The sequence below is a fragment of the Aspergillus aculeatus genome (assembly GCF_001890905.1).
Source record: "Aspergillus aculeatus ATCC 16872 unplaced genomic scaffold ASPACscaffold_12, whole genome shotgun sequence".
NCBI lineage: Eukaryota > Fungi > Ascomycota > Eurotiomycetes > Eurotiales > Aspergillaceae > Aspergillus > Aspergillus aculeatus.
Genome location: NW_017962987.1, coordinates 979,614 through 990,655, shown reverse-complemented (window position 1 = coordinate 990,655; position 11,042 = coordinate 979,614). Strand labels below are relative to the sequence as shown.

At 51.6% G+C, this 11,042-nt stretch overlaps 3 protein-coding genes across 3 annotated transcripts; all 3 read right to left on the bottom strand.

The window, feature by feature from the left end:
* Positions 1-3,149: 3,149 nt before the first annotated feature.
* Positions 3,150-6,182, bottom strand: ASPACDRAFT_123058 (transmembrane 9 family protein). The gene is made up of 5 exons (XM_020196595.1): positions 5,635-6,182; positions 4,230-5,566; positions 3,730-4,182; positions 3,459-3,679; positions 3,150-3,407 (listed from the first exon to the last, which is right to left on the bottom strand). The coding sequence occupies exons 1-5, from the start codon at positions 5,717-5,719 to the stop codon at positions 3,389-3,391; spliced, it is 2,115 nt and encodes a 704-aa protein (XP_020054430.1). The 5' UTR covers positions 5,720-6,182; the 3' UTR covers positions 3,150-3,388.
* A 218-nt stretch (positions 6,183-6,400) lies between these two features.
* ASPACDRAFT_123057 (zinc-dependent alcohol dehydrogenase family protein) lies at positions 6,401-7,922 on the bottom strand. The gene is made up of 2 exons (XM_020196594.1): positions 7,231-7,922; positions 6,401-7,139 (listed from the first exon to the last, which is right to left on the bottom strand). The coding sequence occupies exons 1-2, from the start codon at positions 7,702-7,704 to the stop codon at positions 6,576-6,578; spliced, it is 1,038 nt and encodes a 345-aa protein (XP_020054429.1). The 5' UTR covers positions 7,705-7,922; the 3' UTR covers positions 6,401-6,575.
* A 271-nt stretch (positions 7,923-8,193) lies between these two features.
* On the bottom strand, positions 8,194-10,908 carry ASPACDRAFT_123055 (C2H2-type zinc finger protein). Its single transcript, XM_020196593.1, has 7 exons — positions 10,667-10,908; positions 10,354-10,612; positions 10,239-10,297; positions 10,018-10,188; positions 9,019-9,958; positions 8,540-8,961; positions 8,194-8,449 (listed from the first exon to the last, which is right to left on the bottom strand). Exons 1-7 carry the CDS (start codon positions 10,764-10,766, stop codon positions 8,229-8,231), a joined length of 2,172 nt encoding a protein of 723 aa, XP_020054428.1. The 5' UTR covers positions 10,767-10,908; the 3' UTR covers positions 8,194-8,228.
* Between the last annotated feature and the right edge of the window lie 134 nt (positions 10,909-11,042).

Genomic DNA, 11,042 nt, shown 5'->3' with positions numbered 1-11,042 from the left:
TAGTGGGATTTTCTACAATTTAGGATTCGCCGGACTCGCACCGGGCCCGATCTTGGCCCACTTGGCAGTTTTTTAGCTGACTGTTGATTGGTGCTTGATTCCATCCCCGGATCCGCTGTGGTCACGAGGTGCCGACTAGGCCGGGGTTGTCGGCAATCACGGTGGGTTTGTCTGTGTTGTCTCAACCATTGTCTCACTCAGGATTAATTGTTGAGAGTGACGGGGATCTATCAGATAGCTTTCAAGAGGGGGTACGCGTCTACTTCAAATGACACAGAGGATATTCTAGATCAGCCCCAATGATCATATTGAGTAGCAAGGATCCGCTTGCCAGCCGTCGGAGATAGCCTGAGACGACAAGTACGTGGTGCTAACCCATCACCTCTATCCGTGCTGTCCAGAGAATGGCAGACTGGGCTTATCGGAAACGCAGCAGCAACCGCCTTCCAGTCTTGCTTCCAGTGACACAGTAGTCGTCGTCACACAGGGGCTCTTTGCATTTCTAATCACGATATCACGCGCCACTTCTCAACCCCAATATTTGAGTTGTCGGGCGGAATTCCAACAATAAATCAATTATCAAGACGTGCTCTGATTTCAAAGCATAACCCCCAGCTTCCCAATATTCACTTACTACTACGTATATGTACGTCTCAATTGACATTCCCGCAGCCAGCAACCAGATCTCCGCCAACCCACGGATTCAATCCCCCCATCAAACCAAGATAGAGCGATCGAAACCCAAACCCACGCACGCAGACTGACGTACGTATGGCATAGTAGCTACTAGCTACCCACCCCAGCTGCAAGATCTACCTTTGACTTTCAGAATAGGTACTGTACTCTGCACCACAACGAATCACACAAGCCAGATTCTGATGTACTGTCGGAGTTAAGCGCATTTGCCAACCCTGCGGCTCGATGGCATCATCCGCAACCTATCAGCGCCCTCTCTTGCCGCGGCTTTCGTCGTAAGCCTGCGTGGAGCTGCGTTCGAGCCTACCCCGGACGATCCCCTGAAGATCTTTTTGTTCTTGGCTTGGGTTCTGGAAGGGAATTAGAAGCCGCGTCCTACGTAGCTTGGAGCCGCAGCATGGCTTGTTCTGTTGTGGACGTGGCGTGGCGTGTCTAGTCGCCTTGTCTGACAGCTTTCGGTGGGGATGACTTCGGCTGAAATGTCCGCGTGTCCGATGTTTCGAGAGTGCAGGGTTCCTTGTCGGGATCATACGAGATTGGGACCCGGCACCGCAGCTCAGGTGTGTTTCTTCTCTGGTGGTGGGCTGGAGCGTGAGTGTGATGGAGGCTCCAACGTCATCGGATGGCATCCTGCGAGCACGCCATCGCCGGGTTAGTCATCAACGGTTGATTGCGGTAGCTGGCACTTTTGGTGGCATTTCTCGAGGATGTGAGTTGTTATTTCAGTTTTGGTCATACCTACGTACAAAGTATGTATATTTTCTTGAGTTGCTTGAAGATCTGCGCTGTCGCTGGGCGGATTGTCTCAGCATTGCTGGTAGGAGTTAGTATAGAACAAGATATCCGCATCAGATGGTTGAGCCACAACCCAATCGCCTCCAACACAATTATGTTAATCTAGCTTTAGAAGGGTCTACTTTGCTCATGACCACATACACCTGATTCTTATTCATTTTCAAAGCTATCCAGAAAACAAGCCTGCCCCTCAAAATCGTACTCCAGTATCCCTTCCTTCCTTCCACTCTCCACACCCCAGACTATCGAAAGACCGAACCAACCTGCTAGACCCAATTAGCCCTCAACCCTATCAATACACCAATTCAACTCATGACCCATCATGCCCCATTACAGCCATACTAGATCCATAGAAAAAACTCCTCAATTCACGACCCAAACCTTAACCCAAGAACAGAACCCCCGGGCACCTACCAGCCCTACCCACCCAAACCAACCATTAGCATAAGCATGAAGGGCCCCCCCCCTATTACAACAACAACCTCTAAGCCCCCATCTTCTCCCCCTCCCGCATCCCCTCCCCCCCAGCTACACACTCCACCACCGTCACCGCTTCACTCAGAACCGACCCAGCATCCTCCTCCTCCTGATTAGATCCCTTGCCAACCAAACCACCAGCACCGATAGCAGCAGCAGCAGCCTTCGTGGCCCGCCGATCCCGGACCTTCTGCACCTGCCGATTGACGAACCGCCACGCCTCGGCCGCGAGCTCGAGATCCGTTTTGGGTCGACGGGGGATGGCGCTGGCGCTGCCTGGCTGTGATGTGGCGGGGGGCCGGGGGAGGGAGGTGGAGGATGTCATTTCTTTTTCTCGGTATTTCCTCCGGGATTGGTGCTGGATTGGTGATATCCTTGGGGATAGATGGATGGATGGATGGTGGAGGTGAAGTACTTCTTTCAAGGTATAGACCCCCAACTCGAGTAATCTTTGTTAGGGAGAAGTAGACGAGTTGTATGATTTGTTCTAGAAGTCGTAGGGTGCTTTTCCTTCGGGTCTGGATATATTGTACAAGGTCCCAGCTAGAGATGGGCGTCTCTTGAGGGAGCAGTAGTAGTAGATGCCAAGCAGTCAATAATGGCCAGGGCTTGAGCAATTGATGAGCCGGACTTCAGAAATTCGTGATGTCTTATATAGTCTATTTACATACAGTATACGAAGCGAGCAAACATGAGCAAACAACAAACAGACAAACCAAACCAAACCGAGTAGATTTGGTTCGAAGCTCCAAGTCCTGAGTGAGTCACGACGCTTAGGAATCAACCGGTGCCTAAGCAATAAAAAGAAGAGGTTATAATCAAATGGGACCTCGGAAGCCGTGGCGGGTTCCGGATTGGGGCAAGGAAAGCGGTGGGTGCGCTACTGCACGGCACGGTGGGTTGGATACGTGGTGAGGCTGCCTGGAACTCGGGTGACAGGTATTCTGCAGTAACATCTAGCGGCGCTCGAGCCTAGAGCTGTTTTAGTCAGTCTTGTTCTTCCCTTGATGTGATTCGTCTGTGGACTTTGGGGTAATTCGTACAGACGGGAGAAGTCCATGTGATGATGTCGTGCTTCAGTGGTTGTATGATTCTAAGGAGAGACTTGTTCTTAATATGACCTTTATGGTGCGGCATCGAAGCATGGCCTATTGCTTCTAGAACCACGTCAAAAATACGCTGCTCGCAGACCTGGATTCACACAATGGAATAAATTCGCTAAAGGCAGAGTATATATATCTAAGTTGACACGCTAAATGGCCACAGGCCATGCAATGAACGCTGTCAACTGACAGACTGCACTCGCCCCTTCAAGGTTAGAGGCACGAGTACATTCATCTTGAAAAAAGTTCAGCGGAGATTTGAAATTGCGAGCCCCGACCAAACGCCCCTGATGTCCGTCTTGAGTGGAAGTAACCACTTAATCGACTTTGACTGCACTGTTGCTGGTCAGATCACACCAAAAAAAAAACACAAAGCAGATCACTCACCTGTAGATACGTCGGATAAATGCGTACGCCGTCAGGAACCCAACAGTCCCAGTCAACAGACCGTACACGGTACAGGCAAGGAAGCTGTAGCTGAAGAAAAGGAGACTAGACACGAAGCCGGTGATGTGAAGGTGGAAGTAATAGTACCAGATGCAATACCCGAACACCCAGAAGGCACTGCTTCCACCGGTCAGGAAGCTCTGCCACCACCAGTGGTAGTTCTACTCCCGTTAGCGACAGCCCGTCTCACCTCCACAAAGGAACAACTTACTTCGGCACAAAGCTGACTGTAGGTGGCAATGATTGTCACCTCGCTGATCGTGACCATCAGGATCGTCGACACGGCACTGAGGAATCCAAACACATAGTAGTATCCGCTCTTGTCTTGCCACAAGCTCCGGAACACAAAGAGCAGCTCAATGAACAGCACAGCAAACGGACCTAGTCCAGTCAGAAGTGTACCGCTGATGCTGTGCAGATACCAAGGCTGAGGCGGAATTTGGCGAGCAATGGAGGTTGTTTTGGTAGGATGCTCCCAAGCCGTGGTGCGGACATAGCCATACCAACTGCCAACATAGACCAACGGGACCTGGATCAAGAGCCAAAGAGCAAGAAGACCGACCAGAGTGCCGAACGGAATCGCGGTACTCGAGGCCTGAGCCCAGACGAATAGATTGAGGATGAAAATCAAGCAGAAGACCAAACCAGGGAAGAAGAGGGCGGTCTGGATGTATTAGCAGCAGCACAGACATTAAGAAGCAGGACACTCACAATCAGCGTATTCTTCCGCCAATGAACACCCCCAAATGTCTTGTAGAGTCTGCCCGAGAAGTAGCCCGAGAACAGACCAGCAAAGACAAACAAGCCCATACCAACACTGACAAATCCGCCACGGAAGCTAGGATTCAGCACACCCAGGCAGCTGAGGAACAAGAGTCCCGAAACCATGAACAACAACTGCATGCCGGAGCCGATAAGGGGCGCCAGAAGTCCGCTGAATTGAGGCGTCCGGAATACGTCGCCATGAAGCAGTTTCCATCCGCTGACGTCTTCCAGACCTTCATCGTCAGATCCATCCGCATCCCGCTCAACATCTGTGCTCTGCTCCAGAAGCCCGTCACCTTTCCTGTCCGAAGCTCTGGACTTCACCTTGAGCTTTCCGTCCTCCAAAGCTCCATCTCCGCGACCCTTGATGTCACCCTGCACAGTCCGACTCCAGATGACATACACTGCAACTCCGAGGACACCGGAGATAGTCAGAGAGTTGAGAATAGCGAGCCAGTGGGTTGCAGAGCCCTCTTCTTGGTTGGTGAAGTAGAGGTCCCACCGGTTCCACCAGTCAACCCCGTTCTCTTCCTTGAAGTAGACGGAGTAGGTGTACGGAATCTTGAGGGTGGCGCCGTCATCGATCTCGTCATCGTCTTCGGGGATATATGACGATCCCGGGTACATTTCGCGCAGTTTCGAAGTATTCGGCGGGATGTACAGCTCAAGTCCATCGTGCGCCTCGTGCACCTGCCTCGGGCAACCGTTCTGCGTGTGATCTTCCGCGCGGATGCTCTTCGGGTGGATTTCGAAGCCGACAATGACCTTGCCGCCTTCCGGTGCCGACCGCCAGCGGATGACAATAGTGAAATGATTGTTGATGTAATACCGCAGCTTGCCGTCGATGTTCGAGTACTCCTGGAAACCGAGCTTGAAGCCGGTAGCATAGTACTTGCGACTTCCGTCCACAGTCACAAAGCTTGTTGCGCCAGGCAGGTTATCCGCAATCCACTCGGCCACGTATCCCTCCTTGATGAGCTGACGAGTCCATTTGATATCCTTGCGCCCGATCTCTTGTTCGCAGAGCACCCGACAGTCGACGTTCTGGCCCATCTGCAATTCGAAATCAGATGTCATGATACGGTCGCCGCGAAGGATTTCTCCCAGGTTAAGAGACACGCTTTGTCCCGAACCAAACGGGGATCCGCCATGGGTTCGGCCGCTGGGAGGGCAGACAAAAGGCAAGTCGAAGTATGCATACTGAAGCTGAGTGTTATCGGAGAAAATCTTGTTAACGAGGAGAGGGATGTGTTCGTCGTCGTTGTAGCGTTTGACAGAATATCCTAATAAGAAGACCGATGGGTCAGCGATAGAGTGGATGGTTGTCGCAACACCAGCGATGCCGACCTACCAGGGATGTAGAATGCGTAGGTACACGAAGCGAACAACAGCCACAAGGCCCATTGACGAGGGCGCCAAAACTGTCGAAGCTCCATGATTTAATTAGGAAGAGAAGGTTATCAGCCACTCTACCAGAGAACGAGGCACGACAGCGCAAGCATGCACCAGCAGTTTGCGAACGATTGATAAGTCGTACGTGGCGGATACGAGATCGAGGGGGTGTAAGTAGATCAGCGTTCTGTCAACTGACCGCCCGATCTTTATCGGTCAGAAGTCAATTCGAGCGATAAAACAATTAAGAATCGATATAGAAGGGGAAGAAGATTCAAAAAATCAACATAATCGAGTAAGGAAAGGAAAAGACAGCCAGGTGTGAATGTAGTCACAACACGATTTAAGAGAGGGGAGAGGGGGGAACGGGGAACAGCCCGACGGTCGACGAACGGAGATCCAGCGGTTCAGATTGCGACGGGAGACGCGAAACCTGGGGTTGACAATCTAATGCAGCAAAGAAGTGAGCGAATGGAATCGGCATCAAATGCCAGAGAGAGAAAAAAATGCGAAGTGAGACAAGAAACCAGAACGGTCAGTGTGGTTGGTGCAGTTGCAGTTGGAGTCTTGGACGGGTTCCAAGGTGCAGAAAAAGGAATTAAGGTCGGGGAGCGGGAAGGAAGAGTGTTGAAGGTCGATCGATTCCAGTGAAGCTTGTGTTTCACTTTCAGCTTCGGGTTTAGTCTACTCTACTCGCCTTGCCATTTCCGGAGAAACATTCAACCATCAACTCCTACAACTCCTACAATTACATTGCTCTTGTTCTTGTTACATGCAAACAACCACTTCAAGTTATTAGTGCTGAGTCTGTTGGATCTTTTCTAATTCTCAAATGCATATCCATAGCTGTCCACGCATCATCGATGATACCCCCACAAGCCCAGTTCTCCAAACTAGAACCTAGTCAACAAGCTTGATGCACACCTTGCCAATGTGCGACCCAGATGCCATGTACTCGTACGCGTTAACCACCTCTTTCTGAGTGAACCTAAACTCCTTCTCCACGGGCAGACGAAGTCCCTTCTGGGCCACAAACTGCACGACCTCCTCCAGAAGCTGAGTCGAGCCAACCGTGATGCCGCGCACGACCGCACCCTTCGCCAGCGCCAAGCTCGCAACATCCGGCATCTCAGACTGCTTAGCCTGCGACAGGAAGCCGATGACCGAGATATTCCCACCCATCTTCACGGCGTTCAAGCTCTCCGCGATGGTACCGGAGCCACCATTCTCCAGGATGTAGTCCACTCCCTTCCCGTTCGTGAGCCGCAGCACCTCCTGGGACCACTCGGGGCGCGTCTTGTAGTTGATGCCGTGGTCGGCGCCGAACTTCGACTTGACCATCTCGAGCTTCTCGTCACTGGACGAGGTGATGATCGTTGTCGCGCCAGCGGCTTTGGCTAGAATCACACCGGTGATGGAGACGCCTCCCGTACCTATGTAGCCCAGCCCAGCCCAGCCCAACCGGTTAGTATCACAATCTCATAAACCGACAGACAAGAAAGTGGATTCAAAATATACCCAGACACAAAACCGTCTGACCCGGCCGGAGCGGCAGATTGCCATAGAGCGCATTCCACACCGTCACCCCGGTACACACCAGGGTCGACCACTCCGAGAAGCTCTGGGGCGTACTCTTGGGGAGCTTGACCACCGCCGCAGCGGGGACGCTGATGTACTCGCGCAGCACGCCGTCGATCGGTGCCCCCTGCCCGTTCTCCCAGTTCTCCTGCTGCCCGTACAGATTGGTCGGGTCGAAGGTGGCGATGACCCGATCCTCCGGCGCGAACTTCTTGACTCCTTCGCCTACTTGGACGACTGTTCCCGCGGCGTCGGAGCACGGCACCACGCGCTCCTTCACGGGGAACGGGTACTGCGAGGTGGCCACCGCGATGTCGCGGAAGTTCAGCGAGACGCTGTGCACCCGGATCAGAACCTCGTGCTTCGAGGGCGATGGGATGGGTTCCTGGAAGGCTTTGAGGTTCCGGACGGAGGTCCGCTCGCCGTCGAGGCGGATGACTGTTTGCGACATTGGTGCTGCTTTCTTCGATGGAAAGGGGGTTGGAAGGGGTTGGTTGGGTGTGGATGAATGTAATGATTTCGGGCTCATAGCGCAGGCATCATGGCGGCTTATATACCTTTGGCAGTGTGGTAAGCTGCTATGAAGCGTCAGCTGGCGATGATTAATTGCATGTTACAGTAGTAAGGGAGAGACTCTGTGCAGTGTATACAATTCTTCATCATCCCCGGATCGAACTTCCTACTCTATAGTCTATCCGACCCACTTCTCCAATCTCCAAACTCAATCTCCAAAAGTGGATCCTGTACTGCGAGACACTGCTAGTATACACATTCGTATAAGCCGGAACTTAGCACATTTTTTTTCTCTTGGAAAAAGCTTTGGGAAGAAGTACTGACTACTTGCATCAGCTCATTGTCTAGCAAGTGAGTGAGTGAGTGAGTGAGTGATGTCATTCTTGTGGAAATTTCTGGCATATGAACAGTAGAAGGAAATTTGTATGAGAGGTACAGTACAGTGCATTCTGAGCACTAGAATTACTCTATCCGACGTTGTCTATACTGATTTAACACATCCCCAATCATCCTGATGAAATCCCAGGGAGAGTTTCCGTGCATTACATGAGACCAGACCTCCACAACCTGATCTGCAAGAGTAACGAACGCCGTGCGAGAGGCATCGGTTCTACTGCACTGAATGGATGCCATGCCTTCGCTCACAACGTTTTGGATCCAGTCAATCAAGAGATTTTCGGGTTCTAGAATAACCAATTAGTAAAGTGTGATCCGAAAGCCAATTTGCTTTTGAGGAATGTATGCTTCGAAAGACCTGGGGACTTTGCACGTACCAGACAAGGATCCACCGTAACCAGGCGAGTGCAGCCCTCGGAGCCATTTGGAGAGGTACACGGCACATTCAAGCCCGCACAGCGCCGTCTCTATGCTCCAGACCAAGGCCTGGTTGTGTTTGACGTACTGAACACCCAGCTTGACTATCATTTCCAAGACATGGGTGGCGTGGTGAGCGGCCAGAAGTTCGTCCCACTGCTGCTTTGCGGGCGAAGACGAGTGCAGGTAATCAGCTACAGCCACTGGGTCCCAGGACAAGAGCCCCGTAGAATGGTAGCTGTCATGTTGCAGGCAGTTGCGAATGTACGCTAGGCTAAGCAAGGCGCTGGACGTGAAAGGTAGAGGCCCATTGGGGTCGAGTGGCTGAAGATTCGACTCCGGGGTTCGTTGCCAGAAGGTGGTCCATCTACGTAGAGCCGTTCTAGGTTGTTGTTAGCTGCGAGGATTCTTTGAGAAGGCTTTCAGGGGTTTGATATACCGGAAGAGGACCTGGTAGTCTAGCGAAGGCGCCATGCCCAAGCTCGCCAGCAGCATTCGTACCCACATCACCATCTGAACTAAACCATGGAGTAGGACATAGTTGGAAACGGGGCTGGGGAGGCATCCGTTAAGGTGATTATCTTGAGATGCCGATAGTAGACCTCTCAGGGCGTCACGGAAAGTACTACGGTTGTTTTGACTGCCTTGCCGCAGGAAGAGCCATGTGGTTGAATCTGGCGCCGTCCATTCAGGACAAGAGCACGGCAGCTGTAGCCCGAAATCGTGGCCCCAGATGATGGGCGGGAGCCCGTACGCGATGCCTTGGATGTTGAGAAAGCAGAATGCGAGTAGCTTGGTTCGTCGTTCGGACTCCTGCTCTGCCCAGGTCTCCCAATTGTGGGTCGACTGCGACCCAACTTCTTCTAGGCCACTCAAGCGCAGGGAGTGAGCAAGCATGCCGCGCAACCTGAGAGACTCGTTCCTGAGCTCGGCGTCTTCGCTCCAAGTTGCAAGTGTACAGAGACATAGCAAGCATCGAACTTCATCTATGTGGTTGTCACTACTGCTAACTTGCCGAACCGAGCCTGTCAACCGTGCCAAAGCTTCATTTTCCCTCTGACGCTGGCGTTCCAGGAGTAGCAGCTTTGCAAGAAAAAAGAGCTTGGTGGCTGAATGAATTTCATACCGACAAGCCGCGCCAATTGCCAGCATAGACAGACATAGTTCGGGTGAGCATTTCTCAAGCTTGAAGGTGGGGATATGGGTGAAAGGCACGTTGAGGTAGAACCCCGTGACATACCCCTCGAGGAAACGGTTGAGCGAATCCCTGGATGGTAGAGACACATCCGGTATATAGCAACTTCCCAGAGCCTGTATTAGCTTGTCTCGTTGAAATTCGGTGATCACTGGGTGGGCAAAGTGGGGGACGATCTGCGTTCCTTTATACGTTCTGTCAGATGCTATATCATTGATGGCAAGATGATTGATGTCAGCTTACCTAAATTGTGCTGCGGTGTTGGTAGAGTGGTAGGAGCTGGTGGCCCTTGGCTAGTTATCGGAGTGACTGAGATAGCATTGGGAGCTGCTTGCGTGGGGGCAGTGTTGAAAGGTTGAGCAGTGCTGTTGAGAAGTACTGCATTATCCACAATATTTTGTTCAATTAGAGGATCTGATCCGATGATCTTAGTACAGATCCAATATATGTAAAAGAGTCCGCACCATCTGCTCGAAGTAATTGCTCTAAATCCATGAATTGATTGGTAAGGATCGAAGAGTTGCTGCATTTCCCCGTTAGTTGTTTTTGAATACCTATCAATAATTTCAGTATACCCACATAACAGGCTGTCCAGTCAATACCTGGGAACTAGAGCGCTGCAACGACTCGGGAGTCAAGAGGTCGGCGTTTCGCCGGACAACACGAGGACCCTGAGACTCAGAATGGGTGCTGCATGCTGTAGCTCTTTCTCCTGGAAGCGAGCTTGCAAGGGTATTCCCCTTGAACTCTCCATGTACAATGCGTTCATGACGTTTCAAAAGATCGCGTCTGGAGAACTCGGCTCCACATGCGCAATTGAACGGTTTTTCATGAGTATCTTCACAACAAAGTCAGGAAAACTGTGTCATAGCAAGCGAAAAAGGCCACTAACGTCTTCTGGTATGCCGTTGCAAGTGCTCGAGACGGCGAAATTCTCGGTGACAATAGTTGCACTGAAACTCTTTCTTGTTGGAAGACGGGGTGGAACTCATGGCAGTCTCTACTCGTCACAAAGACACAACCTCAAGGGAAGTTAACTCTCGAGCTGTCATACAGAATGTCTAGCGTTATGCAAACATAGAATCCATGCGATCGTCCGAATTGCATTCGTTAGCAACGTCGTTGAACTCAAACTGGTGGCGACCTGGCATTCCATTACTCAGCATATCTTTGGGGGTAAGATTTGGAGAAGTGGGGAAGTCTGGTTGAATTGTTCTCGCGTTGATGATTCTCCAACGTGTATCCTCGGTTGCCGTCACCCAGAACCA